The sequence below is a fragment of the Bufo bufo genome, chromosome 8 (genome assembly GCF_905171765.1).
Source record: "Bufo bufo chromosome 8, aBufBuf1.1, whole genome shotgun sequence".
Classification (NCBI taxonomy): domain Eukaryota; kingdom Metazoa; phylum Chordata; class Amphibia; order Anura; family Bufonidae; genus Bufo; species Bufo bufo.
This window is the reverse complement of record NC_053396.1, coordinates 207,452,603-207,474,611: the sequence shown is the minus strand read 5'-3', so window position 1 is coordinate 207,474,611 and position 22,009 is coordinate 207,452,603. Positions and strand designations below refer to the sequence as shown.

At 46.1% G+C, this 22,009-nt stretch overlaps 1 protein-coding gene across 2 annotated transcripts in view; it reads right to left on the bottom strand.

The window, feature by feature from the left end:
• LOC120977449 (H-2 class I histocompatibility antigen, Q9 alpha chain-like) overlaps positions 1-22,009 on the bottom strand; it is a 49,464-nt gene that overhangs the window by 18,433 nt on the left and 9,022 nt on the right. For both annotated transcript variants that reach the window (XR_005773896.1, XM_040405413.1), the window contains exon 2: positions 2,406-2,666. Coding sequence is in view for 1 of the 2 variants with exons in the window: in XM_040405413.1 (XP_040261347.1) it covers positions 2,406-2,666 (261 nt within the window). In the remaining variant the exon portion in view is untranslated. The remainder of the gene's footprint in view (positions 1-2,405; positions 2,667-22,009) is intronic.

The following is a 22,009-nucleotide window of genomic DNA, read 5'->3' as shown; positions in this document are numbered from 1 at the left end:
TAATGACTTCACAGTCACATGATAATCGTGGCCAATGAAAAAGGACAAGAGTCACATGACTGTGATGTCATGAAGGTCCTTCTCCATCTGACAGTCCTTGGCCCCGCTCACGAGGGTGAGACCTCTGCTTCTACCACCACAGGGGGCGCTGTGACTGACAGGTGACTAGGAAGGAAGGGGTTATGTGAGGCTGGTATTATAGGCGGCTGTGAGGACTGTATTAGTACAGGGACTTGTGCTGCAGACATTATAGGGGCCCCTGAGCTGTAATACCATACACAACCTGTGGACAGGTGTCGCTGTGCAGGGGAAGCAGCACTGATCCAGCGGAGTGCCTCCTTCATGGTCATGACTGATGTGGGGTCCTAGAGATCAGACCCCCACTAATCATAGATTGATAGCATATCCCAGCCATATGATATGGGAATACCCCTTTAACTCACAGGTCCGTCTGTACGGTGACTACTTGTCTCACCAGGAGAGATTTCTACTTAAAGAGGCTGATTCACTTCACCAAGTGGCATTTATCATGTAGAGAAAGTGAATACAAGGCACTTACTAATGTATTGTGATTGTCCATATTGCTTCCTTTGCTGACTGGATTCATTTTTCCATCACAATATACACTGCTCGTTTCCATGGTTACAACCACCCTGTAATCAGCGGTGGTCGAGACCGCCAACTATAGGAAAAAGCACCAGCCTATGTGCGGATGGATTGCAGGGTGGTTGTAACCATGGAAACAAGCAGTGTATAATGCAACGGAAAAATGAATCCAGCCAGCAAAGGAAGCAAAATGGAGAATACCAATACATTAGTAAGTGCCTGGTATTAACTTTCTCTACATGATAAAGGCCATTTACTAAGACGACCCCCTTTAAGCTACAGCGGTGCTTAAACATTTATCAACCCTTCAGGATTTTCTATATTTCTGCTTAAATTTAACCTAAAACTACATCAGACACAGAACTGCTAAAAGTAGATAAAAAACCAAATCAAACAAAAGATTCACAAAGTTTACAGCACAACAGTGTAAATACGGTGTAGTGTGTATATCAGTGTATACAGTGTAGTGTGTATATCAGTGTATACGGTGTAGTGTGTATATCAGTGTATACGGTGTAGTGTGTATATCAGTGTATACGGTGTAGTGTGTATATCAGTGTATACGGTGTAGTGTGTATATCAGTGTATACGGTGTAGTGTGTATATCAGTGTATACGGTGTAGTGTGTATATCAGTGTATACGGTGTAGTGTGTATATCAGTGTATACGGTGTAGTGTGTATATCAGTGTATACGGTGTAGTGTGTATATCAGTGTATACGGTGTAGTGTGTATATCGGTGTATACGGTGTAGTGTGTATATCGGTGTATACGGTGTAGTGTGTATATCGGTGTATACGGTGTAGTGTGTATATCAGTGTATACGGTGTAGTGTGTATATCAGTGTATACGGTGTAGTGTGTATATCAGTGTATACGGTGTAGTGTGTATATCAGTGTATACGGTGTAGTGTGTATATCAGTGTATACGGTGTAGTGTGTATATCAGTGTATACGGTGTAGTGTGTATATCAGTGTATACGGTGTAGTGTGTATATCAGTGTATACGGTGTAGTGTGTATATCGGTGTATACGGTGTAGTGTGTATATCAGTGTATACAGTGTAGTGTGTATATCGGTGTAGTGTGTATATCAGTGTATATCGGTGTAGTGTGTATATCGGTGTATACGGTGTAGTGTGTATATCAGTGTATACGGTGTAGTGTGTGTATATCAGTGTATACGGTGTAGTGTGTATATCAGTGTATACGGTGTAGTGTGTATATCAGTGTATACAGTGTAGTGTGTATATGGTGTAGTGTGTATATCAGTGTATATCGGTGTAGTGTGTATATCAGTGTATACGGTGTAGTGTGTATATCAGTGTATACGGTGTAGTGTGTATATCAGTGTATACGGTGTAGTGTGTATATCAGTGTATACGGTGTAGTGTGTATATCAGTGTATACGGTGTAGTGTGTATATCAGTGTATACGGTGTAGTGTGTATATCGGTGTATACGGTGTAGTGTGTATATCAGTGTATACAGTGTAGTGTGTATATCGGTGTAGTGTGTATATCAGTGTATATCGGTGTAGTGTGTATATCGGTGTATACGGTGTAGTGTGTATATCAGTGTATACGGTGTAGTGTGTGTATATCAGTGTATACGGTGTAGTGTGTATATCAGTGTATACGGTGTAGTGTGTATATCAGTGTATACAGTGTAGTGTGTATATGGTGTAGTGTGTATATCAGTGTATATCGGTGTAGTGTGTATATCAGTGTATACGGTGTAGTGTGTATATCAGTGTATACGGTGTAGTGTGTATATCGGTGTATACGGTATATTGTCTCTCACCTCCGGTCTGGTTGAAGCGGCTCATCACTGTCCTCACACTATGTCTGAATGAAACCTCATCTCCTTTAGCTCTCTGTGTATTATCCTCCCAGTATCCTGGATCCACTTTTTCCATCCACTTCACCTTCGGTTTCGCTCTTCCGCTCTCTGAGTTATAATTCACGATCTCCCGATCATCCACGTATCCGACTATGGAGAACTCCGGCAGCCCGGACCCCGGAGCTGAGACCCCCGTGCAGTAATAGCGCAGAGAGTGACTGTCTGAGAGAGATACAGAGTGTTACATATCACACATACACTACAGGAGGAGGGCACCATGTATGTACAGCGTGTAGGTGACAGGGTCATGTATGTACAGCGTGTGGGTGACAGGGTCATGTATGTACAGCGTGTATGTGACAGGGTCATGTATGTACAGCGTGTAGGTGACAGGGTCATGTATGTACAGCGTGTAGGTGACAGGGTCATGTATGTACAGCGTGTAGGTGACAGGGTCATGTATGTACAGCGTGTAGGTGACAGGGTCATGTATGTACAGCGTGTAGGTGACAGGGTCATGTATGTACAGCGTGTAGGTGACAAGGCCATGTATGTACAGCATGTAGGTGACAGGGTCATGTATGTACAGCGTGTAGGTGACAGGGTCATGTATGTACAGCGTGTGGGTGACAGGGTCATGTATGTACAGCGTGTGGGTGACAGGGTCATGTATGTACAGCGTGTGGGTGACAGGGTCATGTATGTACAGCGTGTGGGTGACAGGGTCATGTATGTACAGCGTGTGGGTGACAGGGTCATGTATGTACAGCGTGTAGGTGACAGGGTCATGTATGTACAGCGTGTAGGTGACAGGGTCATGTATGTACAGTGTGTAGGTGACAGGGTCATGTGTGTACAGCGTGTGGGTGACAGGGTCATGTATGTACAGTGTGTAGGTGACAGGGTCATGTGTGTACAGTGTGTAGGTGACAGGGTCATGTATGTAAGATGTAACATGTTTCCTCAGTTCTCCTCGTCTCACATGTCTCTTTCCTCCGCAGTCTCCTTTGTCCCGGATACAATGGACGCTCTGCTGTACATTATACTGATGTTCTATATCAGGGGAACCCAACTGGTGGACCGCGGCCCGAATCCACAACGCGGTTGCCTGCTGTCCGGACCACTGCATGCACCCGGGTGCCGTCTCTCGGGGTACCAGAGTCCATCAATACAGATGGAAGCACTCATTGCTGGAGCGCAGGGAGCTGGGTCCTGTCACTCACCGCTCAGCTCCCCGCACTCCTCTCCTTCTTCAGGTCAGCCGCGCTCTGAATGGTGAAGAAGAAAGACTTCTCCCCGCTCCACCATTCAGCCTGCAGGCACAGATCGCGCTGCCAGCCTGTGTGGGCGGAGCCTGCAGCCCGGAAATCTGCATAAGCTCCGCCTACACACTGCTGCAAAGCGATCTCTGTCTGCAGGGGAGAGAGAACTGTGAGCTTCAGGAACGGGACAAGGTGAGTAGTTACTGTGTTTTTAGTTTTTTTTTTTAAACCTAGAGGGGGCACAATGGGGACAAGGTGAGTGGAGGGGGCATAATAGGCATTACTACTCTGGAGGGGGCACAATGGCAAATGCTAATGTGAAGGGGCACAATGGGCATTTCTACTCTGGAGGGGGCACAATGGCAAATGCTAATGTGAAGGGGCACAATGGAAATTTCTACTCTTGAGGGGGCACAATGGGCATTGCTATTGTGAAGGGGGCACAGAGGGCATTATTACGGTGAAGGGGCACAATGGGCATTACTAGCACAGAGGGCATTACTATTATTAACCCCTTAGGGACGCATGACGTACCGGTACGTCGTGGGTTTAAACCGCGGAGGGGGTTAATCGGAACAGGATGCCCGCTGAAATCATTCAGGTGGGCATCCTGTCACAACGCTGGGTGGGGGGTAGGTCATGTGACCCCCCCGTATCTGCGATCGCCGCAAACCGCAGGTCAATTCAGACCTGCGGTTTGCGGCCTTACCTGCGGTTGCGGCGGCTGTGCCATCGGGTCCCCATGCGGCTGTGGGGGGGACCCGATGGCATGGAAGGCAGCGCGATGTCTAAGGAAGGCATCGCGCTGCCTTCCGGTGACGAGTCTGTGAGATCCAGCCCCCTGGATCTCACAGGCGGGAAGCTGTATGAGTAATACTCACTGCATTACTCATACAGCCAATGCATTCCAATACAGAATGCATTGTAAAGGAATATACCCCCCAAAGTTCAAGTCCCAAAGTGGGACAAAAGATAAAGTGAAAAAAAAAAGTTTAAAAAATAAAGTTTTCCCCCCAAAAAAATTAAAGTTTCAAGTAAAAATAAACAAAAACGTCATTTTCCCCAAATAAAGTTAAAAAAAAAATATGGGAAAAAAAAGAAGAAAAAGTATACATATTAGGTATCGCCGCGTCCGTATCGACCGGCTCTATAAACATATCACGTGACCTAACCCCTCAGATGAACACCGTAAAAATAAAAAATAAAACCTGTGCTAAATAAACCATTTTTTTTTTCACCTTACATCACAAAAAGTACAACATCAAGCGATCAAAAAGGCGTTTGCCCACCAAAATAGTACCAATCTAACCGTCACCTCATCCCGCAAAAAATGAGCCCCTACCTGAGACTCGCCCAAAAAAAAAAAAAAAACTATGGCTCAGAATATGGAGACACTAAAACATAATTTTTTTTGTTTGAAAAAAGCGGTTATTGTGTAAAACTCACATAAATAAAAAAAAACTATCAACCGGCTCTATAGAAATATCACATGACCTAACCTCTCAGATGAACACCGTAAAAGTTAAAAAATAAAAACTGTGCTAAATAAACCATTTTTTGTCACCTTACATCACAAAAAGTGTAATAGCAAGCGATCAAAAAGTCATTTGCACCCAAAAAAAGTGCTAATCAAACAGTCATCTCATCCCGCAAAAAATTAGACACTACCTAAGATAATCGCCCAAAAACTGAAAAAACTATGGCTCTCAGAATACGGAGACACTAAAACATGATTTTTATTGCTTCAAAAATGAAATCATTGTGTAAAACTTACATAAATAAAAAAAAAAGTATACATATTAGGTATCGCCGCGTCCGTATCGACAGGCTCTATAAAAATATCACATGACCTGACCCCTCAGATGAACACAGTAAAAAAATTTTTAATAAAAACTGTGCTAAATAAACCATTTTTTGTCACCTTACATCACAAAAAGTGTAATAGCAAGCGATCAAAAAGTCACACGCACCCCAAAATAGTGCCAATAAAACAGTCATCTCATCCTGCAAAAATCATACCCTACCCAAGGTAATCGCCCAAAAACTGAAAAAATTATGGCTTTCAGACTATGGAAACACTAAAACATGATTTTTTTTGCTTCAAAAATGAAATCATTGTGTAAAACTTACATAAATAAAAAATTAGTATATATATTAGGTATCGCCGCATCCGTGCCAACCTGGTCTATAAAAATATCACATGATCTAACCTGTCAGATGAATGTTGTAAATAACAAAAAATAAAAACGGTGCCAAAACAGCTATTTCTTGTTATCTTGCCTCACAAAAAGTGTAATATAGAGCAACCAAAAATCATATGCACCCTAAACTAGTACCAACAATACTGCCACCCTATGCCGTAGTTTCTAAAATGCGGCCACTTTTTTGGAGTTTCTACTCTAGGGGTGCATCAGGGGGGCTTCAAATGGGACATGGTGTCAAAAAAAAACAGTCCAGCTAAACCTGCCTTCCAAAAACCATATGGCATTCCTTTCCTTCTGCGCCCTGCCATGTGCCCGTACAGCGGTTTACGACCACATATGGGGTGTTTCTGTAAACTACAGAATCAGGGCCATAAATATTGAGTTTGTTTTGGCTGTTAACTCTTGCTTTGCAACTGGAAAAAAATTATTAAAATGGAAAATCTGCCAAAAAAGTGAAATTTTGAAATTGTATCTCTATTTTCCATTAATTCTTGTGGAACACCTAAAGGGTTAACAAAGTTTGTAAAATCAGTTTTGAATACCTTGAGGGGTGTAGTTTATAAAATGGGGTCATTTTTGGGTGGTTTCTATTATGTAAGCCTCGCAAAGTGACTTCAGACCTGAACTGGTCCCTAAAAATTGGGTTTTTGAAAATTTCAGAAAAATTTCAAGATTTGCTTCTAAACTTCTAAGCCTTGTAACATCCCCAAAAAATAAAATATCATTCCCAAAATGATCCAAACATGAAGTAGACATATGGGGAATGTAAAGTAATAACTATTTTTGGAGGTATTACTATGTATTATAGAAGTAGAGAAATTGAAACTTGGAAATTTACAATTTTTTACAAATTTTTGGTAAATTTGTTATTTTTTTATAAATAAAAATGAATTTTTTTTACTTCATTTTACCAGTGTCATGAAGTACAATATGTGACGAAAAAACTATTTCAGAATGGCCTGGATAAGTCAAAGCGTTTTAAAGTTATCAGCACTTAAAGTGACACTGGTCAGATTTGCAAAAAATGGCCAAGTCCTTAAGGTGAAATAGGGCTAAGTCCTTAAGGGGTTAAGGGGGCACAATGGGGATTTCTACTATGGAGGGGCACAGAGGGCATTATTACTGTGAAGGGGCACAATGGGCATTATTACTGTGAAGGGGGTACAGTAGGCATTACTACTATTAAGGGTCATTATTACTGTGAAGGACGCACAATGGGGATTATTACTATGAAGGGGGTACAAAGAGGGCATTACAACTGTGAAAGGGGCACAGAGAGGGCATTACTACTGTGAGGGGGCACTTAGGGTATTCATACTCTGTGGGGAAGAACTAAGGAGGCATCGCAATGTGTCAGAGGCACCCTGCTGTGATGGTGCACTTAGGGGTATCATACTGTCTGAGGGGATTAAAGGGGCATCATTATTGTACGGGGGCACTGAAAGGACATTCTTAGTGTTTGGTCGGCAGAAAGGAGATTAGATGGGCTTGGAGGTGTGGATTATCGTAAAATAATAATAATGCAGTGCTACACGCCAATGGTGCTGTCCCCTCCTTATATATTTTTGGTTTTACAGTTCGGACCTTCATCCTACAGCAGACTCAGGTATGTGGACCTTTAAAATAAAGTACTTGAGTACCCCTGTTCTATATAATACATGCCCCAGTTGCTGCAGAACCTCCTTCTGTACAGTGAGCCGGAGCGTTCTGTCAGTCACTTCCTCATTGGCTCATCCACAGGTCCGCCTCTGGGGGCGTTACCGATCCTCTGACCCCCGGTCCAGGCCGCTGCCTTCTCCACGCCGGTCTATGGGCGTTACAGAAAGAGCGGAATGGGCGACTTACCTGTCACATATGTATGGGATTCACTGTGGAGAAACCATGAATGTGCATGCGGAACGCACATTGCTGGTGTCCGTGTTTTGTGGATCCGCAAAACACACACGGACATGTAAATGGACCCTTAAGGTTATGTAGAAGGAGAGAGATGACAGAGCCAAGAGGAGGGAGAGTGATGGGGGAGGGGGGAGAAGCTGGAGCCGGGCAGTAGGAGAGCAGAGGGGGCGCTGTGTCACCTGGCAGCGGGCAGGAAGTAGCCTCAGTGTGCTACCACTCGGCGCCCGATGCTGCCCTGTATTACCGGACGATGTCAGGAGGCAGCAGTTATACCGCTCGAGTTACACCAGTCTGCCAGAACATTAAAACCTAATCTTGTGTAGGTCGCTCTTCTGCCACCAAATCCGTGCTGACTGATCGAGACGCAGACATGTTCTGTATGTGTTCTGTACCAAGAAGTTCACAGCAGACACTTTACATGGAACCTGTCGCCCCTCGATGTGCAGGGTCCTCCGCCCTCCAGGCGCTGACTAACAGCCTTCCCGCCAATACTGTGTATAGTGAGAAATCTGTCAATCAGCGGGAGCCTATATACCATGAATACATCAGACTCCTCGCTGGCTTCATGCTGCGAGTTCTCACAACCTACAAGACATTACCAGTCATGTGACAGACTGCCGAAATCTGCCCCTCCCAGAGGGTGACATAGAGGGTCTGACAGTCTATAATGTCCTCCCTTCTCTTTGAAGATTTAGGTCAGTTATAAGACACTACGGATAGGAAGGCAGTTTTCTTAGACGCACATGGGAATCAGCGGGGGCCTCCTTTAAGCCTAATATTGCCGCTACTTGTACAGCCAGAGCCCTTATCTTATGGATTAAACAGCTCGAGTCTCAGATCAGAGACAGAGTTCCCAGAGAGCAATTATTGGAGAATATTCCAGTTATTGCTAAGGCGGCGGACTTTTTAGCGGATGCCTCCGTTGACGCTGTTAGATTCTCAGCCAGAGCCGCTTCATTATCCAACTCTGCCCGGAGGGCTTTACGGTTAAAAAATTGGTCAGGAGATGTGGCATCAAAAAACCGCCTATGAAATCTTCCTTGCGAGGGCAAATATTTATTTGGTTCTACCTTGGATGATATATTATTAAAGGCTGGTGATAGAAAAAAGGGGCTCCCCTCTGGTTACCGCAGGCAGTATAATTCCTTTCGTCAGAATTTTCCGGTAAGAATAGGAGCCCGGGTGGAAAGGATAACAGGTAGAGATTCTCCGCTTCTAAGTCAAAGGGCTTCCTGTTCAAGAGTCAGGGCTCTGGCCCCAGAAAGGATAGTACGCGATGACGCCAGGGTCGGAGGAAGATTGTCAAGCTTCCTCCCCGCCTGCTCCAGAGTTTCATTTGGATCTTAACCTCTCTAAAAGAGGGGTTCAGGGTGGAGTTCAGCTCTTCCCCGCTGTAACGGTCGCGTACACACACACACACACACACAGGGGGAAGGGAAGTGACCACTGCGCTCCACCCTTACCCCTGGCCCTGCCTACTTGCCTCGCGAGTCCTAATGACAGGGGACAACTGGACGGCAATCCCTAACTTGGAAGAAGTGCAGGGATGACAGACAGACAAACAACAGGACGTGAACAGACCGAGTCAATACCAGGAAAGCTACAAAGTACAAAGGGAGCAAGCAGAGAATTGTCAGGAGAAGCCGGGGTCATAAATACCAGGAGAGCAGCAAAGTACACAAGGAGCAGGCAGAGGATCGTCAGGAATTCAGCAGGAGGTAAGTACGCCAGGAAAGACCAAATCACAGGTGGAACCTAAATTAACAGGCAACCTGTGGCCAGCAGGCTGCCTGTATTTATAGTGGGGAGTGAGGGTCATGTGACGTGGCCAGCGTCACATGACCGACAGACCAACCAGTCGAGCACCGAGTGATCAGCTCGGCGCTCAAGGCAGACTTAGGAGCAGGGAGCCACCCAGCTAGTAACACCGCCCTGGGAATGAGGTCAAAACACAGATCCTCATTCCCAAAGCTAAGCAACAGGTCTGCGGGTAATGGGGGACCGAGTGCACCTTCGGAACCCCGTTACAGTTCCCTCCCCCTTTTTACGAGGGGCCACCAGACCCAAGACTTCAGGCGATGGCTTTTCAGGGTGTTCTAAATGAAATTTTCAAACAAGTCTAGGAGCATGAACCTCCCTGGCAGGTACCCAAGATCTCTCTTCATGTCCATACCCCTTCCAGTGAATCAGGTACTGCAAGGAATTACGCACCTTCCTGACATCCACTATTTTAGACACCACATACTCTACAGCATCATTAACAAGAACCGGCGGAGGCGAGGCTTTCGATGGTACTACCGGTTCAAAATATTTTTTAAGTAGAGACTTATGGAACACATTATGAATGTGGAATGACTCGGGCAGCTCCAACCTAAAAGATACCGGGTTAATCACTTCCGTGATCTTATATGGTCCAATAAAACGAGGAGCAAACTTTTTAGAATCTACCTTAAGAGAGAGATTCTTGGAGGACAACCATACCTTATCCCCAACCTGAAAATTCACCCCCCTTGAACGTCTCCTATCGGCCTTGAGTTTCTGAGAACTTTGAGCCTTTTCTAAGTTCGATTAAACCCGGGCCCAAACTGTGCACAGTTCAGAGGAGAGCCTATCCGCCTCAGGGTTAGAGGAGGAGACGGATGACCCAGAATGAAAATGGGGATGGAAACCATGGTTACAAAAGAAAGGTGAAACCCCAGCAGAAGAATTGACACGGTTATTCAAAGCAAATTCAGCCAATGGAATAAATTTCACCCATAATTGCTGGTCATCAGCAACATATGACCTCAAGAATTGTTCAACAGACTGATTAAGGCGTTCAGTCTGCCCATTACTCTCAGGGTGGTAGGCAGAGAAAAAAGACAATGAAATTTTGAATTTTTGACAGAAGGCCCTCCAGAATTTGGACACAAACTGCACACCCCTGTCAGAAACAATATTTTCCGGGATACCATGCAATCGAACAATTTCTTTCACAAAAATAGACGCCAAGGTTTTGGCATTCGGGAGTTTAGACAGGGGAATGAAATGGACCATCTTGCTAAACCTATCGACCACTACCCAAACTACAGTCTTACCCTCCGCCGGCGGTAGGTCAGTTATATAGTCCATCGAGATATGGGACCAGGGTCTACTGGGAATGGGTAGGGGTCGTAGGTTACCAGCAGGGCGAGTCCTAGGCGTCTTGGACCTGGCACAAACCTCACAGGCTGACACGTAGGACTTGACATGCCTAGTTAGAGTGGGCCACCAATAAGATCTAGAAACCAGATCCTTAGTGCCCTCATTACCCGGATGTCCACAAAAGGCAGAATCGTGACACTCACCCAACAGCTGGAGACGAAATTGTAAGGGAACAAACAACTTATCTGTTGGGGTGGATACCGGTGCCAGATGTTGTTCAGACCTAATGCGAGCCGAGATATCCTGGGTAAGAGCTGCTAAGAAGATTTTTGCTGGCAGGATGGATTCAGGTGGTACCTCAGTAGGTTGAAAAGCCTGGAAGCTCCGAGATAATGCGTCCGCCTTCACATTTTTACTTCCCGGCCTGAACGTAATGGAAAAATCAAAACAAGTAAAAAACAGAGCCCATCTGGCTTGACGGGGATTCAACCTCTTAGCAGACTCGAGAAACATAAGGTTTTTATGGTCAGTGACAACAGTTACACAATGCCTTGCCCCCTCCAGAAAATGCCTCCACTCCTCAAATGCCCATTTAATGGCCAGCAGCTCCCTATTCCCTATGTCGTAGTTTCTCTCCGTGGGAGAGAATTTCCTGGAGAAGAAGGCACATGGTCTCAGATTAGTGAGGCTAGCAGGACCTTGTGAAAGGACTGCTCCTGCGCCGTCCTCGGATGCATCCACCTCCACAATAAAAGGTTTCTCCTGATCAGGCTGGATCAGAATGGGAGCGCTACTGAATGCCTTTTTTAAATTTTTCAAATGAAGAAATGGCCTCAGTAGACCAATTCTCCAAATCCGCCCCTTTCTTAGTAAGGTCGGTTAACGGTTTAGCAATTACGGAAAAATTCATAATAAATTTACGATAGTAATTGGCGAAACCTAAGAACCGTTGTAAGGCCTTTAAGGATGAAGGTCTTACCCATTTCTTAATTGCTAGTACCTTACCAGGATCCATCTTGAAGGCGTGAGGAGTCAGAACATGCTCTAGAAACAGAATCTCCTGTACACCAAAGACACATTTCTCTTGTTTAGCGGATAGCTGATTCTCCCTCAACACCTCTAATACTTGTTTAACATGAGACACATGGGATTCGAAGTCAGGAGAGAATATCAAAATGTCGTCAAGATAGACAATAACAAATTTACCTAAGAACTCCCTAAGAATGTCATTCATGAAGTTTTGGAACACAGCTGGGGCATTGCTGAGTCCAAAAGGCATCACCTGATATTCAAAGTGTCCTACCGGAGTATTGAACGCAGTCTTCCATTCGTCTCCCTCCTTGATTCGGATTAGATTGTATGCCCCTTTCAGGTCAATTTTGGAAAACTAGGTTGCCCCCAGAACCTGGTTAAATAAATCCGGAATCAATGGGAGGGAGTATCTATTCTGGACAGTCATTTTATTTAATCTCCGGTAATCGATACATGGCCTAAGACCACCATCTTTTTTCTTAACAAAGAAAAACCCCGCCCCCATAGGAGAGACAGAAGGTCTAATATGCCCTTTACCAAGGCTCTCCTTAATATAATCTTCCATGGCCTTGCGTTCGGGCATAGAAAGATTATAAATTCGTCCTTTAGGAAACTTGGCCCCCTCTACTAGCTCTATGGTACAATCATAAGGTCTATGGGGGGGGGGGGGGGTAGAACCTCCAGGGTTGGTGATGAGAATACATCAGAATATTCCATAACAACAGTGGGTAAAGTATCAGACTTTACTGAGACCCCAGCCTGTACCACGGACAAGCACGAGTCACACTTAGGCCCCCATCTAACCAACTCCCCATTGGACCAATCTATAGTGGGGTTATGTAGTCTGAGCCAAGACAACCCTAGTACCACCTCAGCCGGTAGGTTCTCCAGGACTAAAAGCGAACATCTCTCTGGGTGGCACACACCCACGGTTAGAGAAATCTCCGAGGTACATAAGCTCACCGTACCACCAATAAGAGGAGTAGCATCAATAGCCATGACATGGATAGGAGTTGGTAAGGCAAACATAGGAATACCCAATCTTACAGCATACTCAGAGTCAATAAAGCTAGCCGCTGAGCCAGAATCAATAAAGGCCTTACCCGGCCATTTATCTACTCCCAGAGAAATCGTAATGGGTACCGAAAGCTTACATTTAGAAAATTCAGGGTGTACCTGGTCTTTAGGATGCCTTGCCTTGCCTTAGGAGACTTGACAGAGAGGACCTTCTTAGGACACTGGTTGATCCAATGGTCAGGATCTCCACAGTAAAAGCATTCTCCACGTCTGCAGCGAAGATTCCCTCGGGTCATGCCAACCTGCATGGGTTCCTCGGTGGAGACCTCAGCATTGTCTCTGGGATAGGCCTCTGGCTGGACCACCATCTGGGAAGAGAACTGTTGTTCATGTCGTCTCTCTCTAACCCGTCGGTCGAGTCGGACAACAAGGGTCATCATCTCCTCTAAGGTCTCTGGAAGTTGATAACTGACCAGAAGATCCTTTAATTTATCAGGCAGACCTGACCTAAACTGACTCTTCAGGGCTGGTTCGTTCCATCCTGAGGGGACACACCACCTTCTGAATTGGGTGCAATAATCCTCCGCTGGTAGATTGCACTGAACCAGTGCCTTTAGAGCCGTCTCGGCTACTAGAGCCCTTTCTGGTTCATCATAGAGGGTACCCAGGGCCTGAAAGAACCCCTCCACAGAATATAAACAACTGGTGCCAGCAGGTAAAGAGAACGCCCAGTCCTGGGGATCACCCTGTAATCGTGAAATGATAATGCCCACGCGTTGACTCTCGGGGCCAGAGGACACGGGGCGCAAACGGAAGTAAAGTTTACAATTCTCCTTAAAAGAGAGAAACTTCTTCCGGTCTCCAGAAAAGGGTTCTGGGAGCTTAATCTGGGGCTCAAAATGCGGACTGGAGGCCTGAGGAGTGGAAGAACCTTGCCCTAACTCAAAAGAACTGAGTTTTTCCCCTAACTCCTGCACCCTCTGCGTCAGATTAGAGACATAGTCAGCCAGGGTCACCAGAGGATTCATAATACAGTGGTTATTGGGCCTGTTAATCTGTAACGGTCGCGTACACACACACACACACACACACAGGGGGGAGGGAAGTGACTAAAACGTAACTTTTATTCTTATTCTATAAGATAAACAAAATCCCTCTCTGGGGAAAAAAATATAAATACAACACAGACAAACAACAAAACAGCCGTAAGCGACCGACAAGAGACAGATGGAGATACTCAATTACTGACAACGGGTGCTGGGCAACCATATGGGGTCCCTGGTGTAACCCTAGGGTGTCCCTGGTCTATTCTCTGCCCAGAGATGCCCCCAGATGGTAGAGGCACTCTGTCCCCGTGCCTAAAGCTGTCTGTCCTTGAAGAAGCCCTTACCACAAAGATTGGCCCAAATGGATGCCCGGGTCATTCAATGCGTAAATAAATATCTAATAGATAATATTGGTCTCCCTTCCAGTCTCTACGCGTTTCCCCTATTACATATAGGTTCATCAGGAGACAGTGAAGGTAATAAGGTGGCCCACCCTCAATACTAGGTGGCCACACACCAAACCAGAATCAAGAGAGAAAAAACAATAAAAAATAATAGCTGGAGCAACCCCAAGGTCGCATATAACCGCCAAGGATCTCACAACAATGATGTATTATAACAATTGCCAGCCAATTCAGATGAAGATTAAGATTAATACTTATCTTATGCTGTATGAGTACCAGACGGCGACCTGCAGATTGGGGTGCTCCAGGGGGCACTGAAAATGAGGCTCCAATTTGTGTGCTAGTCCCTAGCTAATTTAAACCCCCAGGTGGGGCGGTACTTAGTAGTGACTCTCCAATCACCAGGGTGGTAGGGCATCATGTGGTCCAGTCTCCACACCGCCCCTTATGTTCACAGGTACCATAACATAGAAATACACAGATATACTCCTATGCATACATGCCTAAGCCTTCCCCCTTTCCTGTTTAAACTATTGTATGTAGAAATCGCCATTATGGAGGCTTTTCATAATGCATCTGTCTGTGAGCGAAGCTCTCTTTTGATACCTAGAGAGTCAAGGGAGAAAAAGGAGGAGACGATTAGAATCATTTCCACATTTGACACAAAAAATAAGGAAGTCAGGGAAATTATTAACAAATACTGGCCGATCCTCCTGATGGACCCGGACGTGTCAGATATTCTATCCTCCTGTCCAAGTATTTCATTTAGAAGGGGGAGATGTCTTCGTGACCGACTGGTTCACAGTCACTATTCAGGACCTGTTCCAAGGGGAACATGGCTCGATCGCAAGCCATTAGGCACATTTCGATGTGGGTCCTGCCTAGCCTGTAAAAACATTAACCCTTCTAAACAGAACATCTGTTCACTTACGGGTAGAGTGTATGATATACGGGACTTCATAAACTGCCGCAGTAAGGGAATTGTATATCTGGCCCAATGCATGTGTCCAAAAGATTACGATGAACCTATATGTAATAGGGGAAACGCGTCGAGACTGGAAGGGAGACCAATATTATCTATTAGATATTTATTTACGCATTGAATGACCCGGGCATCCATTTGGGCCAATCTTTGTGGTAAGGGCTTCTTCAAGGACAGACAGCTTTAGGCACGGGGACAGAGTGCCTATACCATCTGGGGGCATCTCTGGGCAGAGAATAGACCAGGGACACCCTAGGGTTACACCAGGGACCCCATATGGTTGCCCAGCACCCGTTGTCAGTAATTGAGTATCTCCATCTGTCTCTTGTCGGCCGCTTACGGCTGTTTTGTTGTTTGTCTGTGTTGTATTTATATTTTTTTCCCCAGAGAGGGATTTTGTTTATCTTATAGCATAAGAATAAAAGTTAAGTTTTAGGTAGTTAGCCTCTGTGACTCAGTTTCTTTATACAACTACCAAATCAGTATTTTTTCAGTCAATTTAGGAAGGGAAGTGACCACTGCGCTCCACCCTTACCCCTGGCCCTGCCTACTTGCCTCGCGAGTCCTAATGACAGGGGACAACTGGACGGCAATCCCTAACTTGGAATAAGTGCAGAGATGACAGACAGACAAACAACAGGACGTGAACGGACCGAGTCAATACCAGGAAAGCTCCAAAGTACAAAGGGAGCAAGCAGAGAATGGTCAGGAGAAGCCGGGGTCATAAATACCAGGAGAGCAGCAAAGTACACAAGGAGCAGGCAGAGGATCGTCAGGAATTAAGCAGGAGGTAAGTACGCCAGGAAAGACCAAATCACAAGTGGAACCTAAATTAACAGGCAACCTGTGGCCAGCAGGCTGCCTGTATTTATAGTGGGGAGTGAGGGTCATGTGATGTGGCCAGCGTCACATGTCCGACAGACCAACCAGTCGAGCACCGAGTGATCAGCTCGGCGCTCAAGGCAGACTTAGGAGCAAGGAGCCACCCAGCTAGTAAAGCCGCCCTGGGAATGAGGTCAAACACAGATCCTCATTCCCAAAGCTAAGCAACAGGTCTGCGGGTAATGGGGGACCGAGTGCACCTTCGGAACCCCGTTACACCCGCCAGAAACATTTTTTAAAAATAGGCCAGAAAACGCAAGGGGCGCTAGAAAGAGAAGTGGATATGTTATTAGGGAAAGGCGCTCTTATTCCTTGCCCTACTGGAGAGGAAGGTACACCTGTATTATTCCAATCTCTTTCTAGTAAAAAAAGCCAAACGGAGATTACAGGACAATTAGAAATTTAAAAGCGTTGTACAAATTTCTGAGATACAAAAAGTTCAAGATGGAGACATTTTGATCTGTAATAGATCTCCTTTAGGGCTCATGCACACGAACATATTTTCTATCTGCTTGTTTTCATTGTGGTTCGCTGCGGGCATCCTCCACTGTATGCATTTTTGCTGGGGATCGTCATTAGCAACGGGCCACAAGTGCAGGATTTGCTCCCCTGTATATATATATATGCACAACTGCATGTGGGCTTGAGCACGTCCTGCCTGTTTAATACCACGCCATTTGTTTCAGTTTGTATATATAGAGATGCCTGGAGGTGTATAAACTCTAATTTAAATGTGCCTGCTTTCCATCCACAGGCTACATTTAGGTGCACCTGTGAGGCCTGGGCCATACCAGCCAGTCTTGAGTGGGACACGCAGAGTGCACCTGTCTTTGCTATTATTTTGTTATATTGGAATAAAGGAATGGAAGAGGACTTAAGGGCTCGTTTACACGAACGTATTTTGCGTTCCGTATACGGGCCATTTTCTGCATTCCGCATACGGAACCATTCATTTCAATGGGTCCGCAAAAGATGCAGACAGCACTCTGTGTGCTGTCCGCATCCGTTGCTCCGTTCCATGGCCCCACAAAAATTATGAGTCCTGTCCTATTCTTGCTCGTTTTGCGGACAAGAATAGGCATTTCTATAATGGGCCTCCTGTTCAGTTCCGCAAATTGCAGAAGGCACACAGGCGGCATGCGTTTTTTTGCGGATCACAAAAAACGGCATGGTCATGTGAACGAGCCCTAAATTGGAGAAGAAAAAAAAACAAAAAACTCAGATACGGAACAACAGATCCGTGAAAAACGGACCGTAAAAAAACAACGGTCGTGTGCATGAGCCCTTACAAGGATTGCTTTATGGTAGTGCTGGATATAAAGGATGCGAATTACCATCTGCCGATTCCTGGTCATCAAAAGTTTCTGAGAGCGGCACTGCATCTGAAGGGGAGAATAAGACACTGTCGGTTCCAGGTGCTTCCGTTCTGGATTACCATGGCTCCCCGTATATTTACCAAGCTGGTGGCAGAAATGGCGGCTCACATAAGAGAGAAGGACATTTTATTTGTCCCGTACCTGGACGATTTTTTTATGGTGCCCCCATCCAGGCAGAGTTGTCTTTCGCAGGTAATTCAAGTAATTCAGATCCTGGAATCATTGGGTTGGAAAGTGAACATGGAGAAATCCAGAATGATCCCCCAACAGACGCAGAGGTTCCTAGGGATATTATTGAACTCAACCTCCCAGAGATCCTTTTTGACCTTGGACAAAGTAAGGTCAGTGGTGAGAATTTGATTCTATGCCCTTACATTTCAGTCAGAAAAGCTATGTCCATCCTTGGTACCTTAACATCTTGCATTCCGGCAGTTCTGTTGGCTCAGGCTCATTCCAAGTGTCTCCAGTGGGAGATTCTCCAGTCCTGGTCAGGGAGACTGGAGGAGCTGGACAACAAGATTCTCATCCCCAGGAAGACCCGTCAGTCGCTGGAATGGTGGCTGGAGAATCTAGATCAGGGGGTCCCGTGGAAGGTGTTAAACCCTTTAGTAGTCACTACAGATGCCAGTTCGTCTGGGTGGGGGGCCCATATTCTGGGCAGAGTCTTTCAGGGATCCTGGGGCAGTCCAGATTGGGAGATTTCTTCCAACGCAAAAGAATTGACAGCGGTTCTGAAGACTTTGCAGGAGATTCTGCCTTGGCTTCAGAACCGACATTTAAAGGTTTTGTTCGACAATGGCTCCGTGGTGCCTACTTAAATCATCAAGGGGGAACCCGATCCAAGGAGTTGATGGGTATTGCGAGTCAGATATTCTCCTTGCTGGAGGGGAAAGTGTTGTCACTATCAGCCCTACATATCAGAGGTGTAGACAACTGGAAACAGTATAGACCAGAGGGAATGGTCCTTAAATCAGGAGGTATTTGCCAAAAATAGTAAGCCTGTGGGGGGTGCCAGATATAGACCTCTTCACAACAAAAAGGAACAGGAAGGTAAGAAGGTTCTTCTCCCTTTGTCCACAGCAGTAGATGCCTTCCTCCAACCTTGGGACAGGGGTCTTCTGTATGCCTTCACTCCGTTACATTTAATTCCCAAGGTGTTGGACAAAATAAGAGAGGACAGAGCTGTGATTTTGATAGCCTCCTTTTGGCCCCGTCGGGCATGGTTCACTTGGTTGAGACTGCTGTCGGTCAGGGAGCCATGGGTCCTTCCGGAGATTACGGATCTCTTGTCTCAAGGCCCAGTAATTCATCCCCCAGTCAAAGGCCTTCACTTGACGACATGGTTTTTGAAAGGTTTCTTTTGATCCAGAAGGGGCTTTCAGAGTCGGTGGTCTCTACCTTATTAAAATCACAGAATGAAGTGGCCTAAATGGGAGGAAGTGCTCAAAACCGCAAAAACTGTAGCGTGTTTATACCCGGGGGGAGCAATCCCTTCGCATGTGGTCCGCTGCTCCCTCCCCAGCAAAAATGTATACAATGGAGGATGTCGGCAGCGGACCACATGCACCACCTTAACATCAGCGTGAGGGTTTGTCCAGTATTGTCAGTAGCATATTATTGTGGTGCACCTTTTGCAGTGATTTATGGATTTTCATATTCTCATCCACACATTATTCCATCTTATGTAGGATGTTTTTGTGGTGCATGTGGTCCGCTGCCGACATCCTCCATTGTGCATTTTTGCCGGGGATTGCCGTTAGCAGCAGACCACATGCAGATGGATTGCTCCCCCGGGTATAAACATGCCACAATGTTTGGGAGGAAGTGCTCAAAACCCCATTTAGGCCACTTCATTCTGTGATTTTTATTCTTGATATATATGGAATGTGCCATAGTTTATCGTTGGTAACATTCTGTGCACCTGGTAGCCTGTGTCACATGGACTGTTATAGGGGGGCTCGCAGCCTCCTCCTACCCTCCCATTGTATTAGTGATCTTACTATGGAGGTATGTGGGACTTTGGCTGTGAGTCGGACCTCAGCATGTATCGGACCGTGTTCACACACAGTAGGTAGGTTAGCGGTACGACACACACCACACTGAGATACCTTGACGGGGTGCCTTGGGCTCTGATATGTTCCTGACTGGAATATATTGGCCAAAGTCTCAGTTTTTAACATCAGCATGAGGGTTTGGCCAGTATTGTCAGTAGATTATATTGTGGTGCACCCTTTGCAGTGATTGTTGGCATTAAGTACCTTGAAGGTTCAGATTTCGGCCCTTAGTGTCTTGTTTGATTTGAGTTTAGCTGCTCATCCTCTGGTTGCTAGATTTTGTAAGGCTGTTGCTAGAAACATCCCGGCTAGGGTCGCAAGAGTCCCCTCCTGGGATCTTGGGCTGGTCCTTCAGGCCTTGACTAAAGCGCCCTTTGAACCCCTCTCTGAAATCTCCATTAAAGTCCTAACATTAAAATGTGTCTTTTTAGCGGCCATCACATCTGCCAGGAGATTAGGTGAAATGCAGGCTTTTTCCATCAACCCTCCTTATATGTCCACTCAGGAGGATAGGATTAGTCTTCGCCCCGATCCAGCATTTCTCCCCAAGGTAGTCTCGGATTTTCACAAGGGCCAGGAGGTGATTCTCCCTTCCTTTTGTGATAAACCTAGGAATCCCAAGGAGGCTGAACTCAATCATTTGGATGTTAGGAGATGTGTGTTGGCGTATTTAGACGCTACCAAGGGGTGGAGGAAAGCAACTTCTTTGTTTATACAGTTTGCAGGCCCTAATAGAGGGACATCAGCTAGTAAGGGTTCCTTAGCCAGGTGGATAAGGTGGACTATCTGTTTAGCTTGTGTTTCCCTGCCTGAAGCCGAATCCCCTAAGGATGGTCGGCTCACTCGACAAGAGCGGTATAATTAAACGTGAAGAGAACATATGTCTTCAGTCAAGCAAGCAAAGGAAGTCGGATGACTGGATTATGGAGGGCTTCTCGTCTCTGAAAACCACTGAGGAATGGAGAGGCTCCTCCTTTCTTATACCTGTGGGTCTCCTGTCCTGGGAGGCAGACCCTCTCTCATGGTGCCGTCATGGACTCTGGAAAATCAAATTACCGGTGAGTGCAATTATCTTTTTTTTTTTCACGGACACAGGAAAAAAGTCACCTATTTTTACGGACTGTCCAGAAATTTCTGGAGGGTTGACAACTCCACCACAGGTCCACATGTAAGACTATCAGACCCTCCTTCTCCACAGCCCACCTCTGTCAGACAACTGCTGGTTGCTTTGCCAGCTCACACGCTCCAAGTGCTACTTATCAGAGCAGCCGTACAAATCTCCACTCATGGACCCCTCTCCTCAGATCTGCACAGGCCTCAAATCCTCTGGTCCAGAGGGACCTGCTGCTCTCACTGGTGACCAGGTCCCGGACCATCACAGGCACAGATCTTTAGCGCTCTGGTCTAGAACCTCACAGTCCATAAATGGAGCCAAGGAGGGGCGTGGTCGAGCCAGCATGGAGTGAGGACGCAGGATCACAGTGCTCCTACAAAATCCTGTGATTTATCCTATTTACACCTAGCAGATTCGGGGTTTCTTCACCCTATTTACTATATATTGGACCCCCTTGTACTCAGGGTCGCGTTGCCTAGTGCTGGATTGCTGCGCTTTGGAATATTGTGCTGTGGAGACTGGCGGGACAGAGGAGAGGAGCGGAGTGACTGGACCTGTGAGGAGTGTGGAGAGAAGCCGGGGCACGATTTGCCGCATGATACACAGAGCAGGTACGGCTGGTTGGCAGTAGCTGACAACTTACCTGAGACTGCTGCCGATACCTGCTGAAGTCTCGTGTTCGGCGGCTGAGGCGGGAAGAGGCCGCGCGGCGGGCGCCATCTTGCCAGCGGTGTGTGAGCGGCGTGTCTTCTCTCTGATCCAGCAGACAGAGTGAGACCGCGAATCGCTCAGTATCTCCCTCCGATACTAACTCCACTATTTTCCTGAAGCCCTGCAGAGAGAATCCTACTAGGAGTTCTTTTATATGAAAGTAGCAGAATTTAATACAGTATATTTGAAAGTTTAGTGGTGGCGTTGGAGTGCTTATTCCCCCCCCCCCCCGAGGAATATAAAGATAATCGGCAGTTTGCTTGGCTGAAGGGCAAGAATTGTCGGATTGAATAAAGCCTCATCTTGATTTGCTGCATGAGTGACATTCCCCAGCAGATCTTTAAAGTGTCTGTGGACTATTTCTATGGGCCGCAAAACTTCTTCTGTGGCTCCATCTACTGTTAAACGTTTCATGGACGCCATGAGTCAGACAGAGCTGGAAAGTGAGGGGTCTCCTGTCCC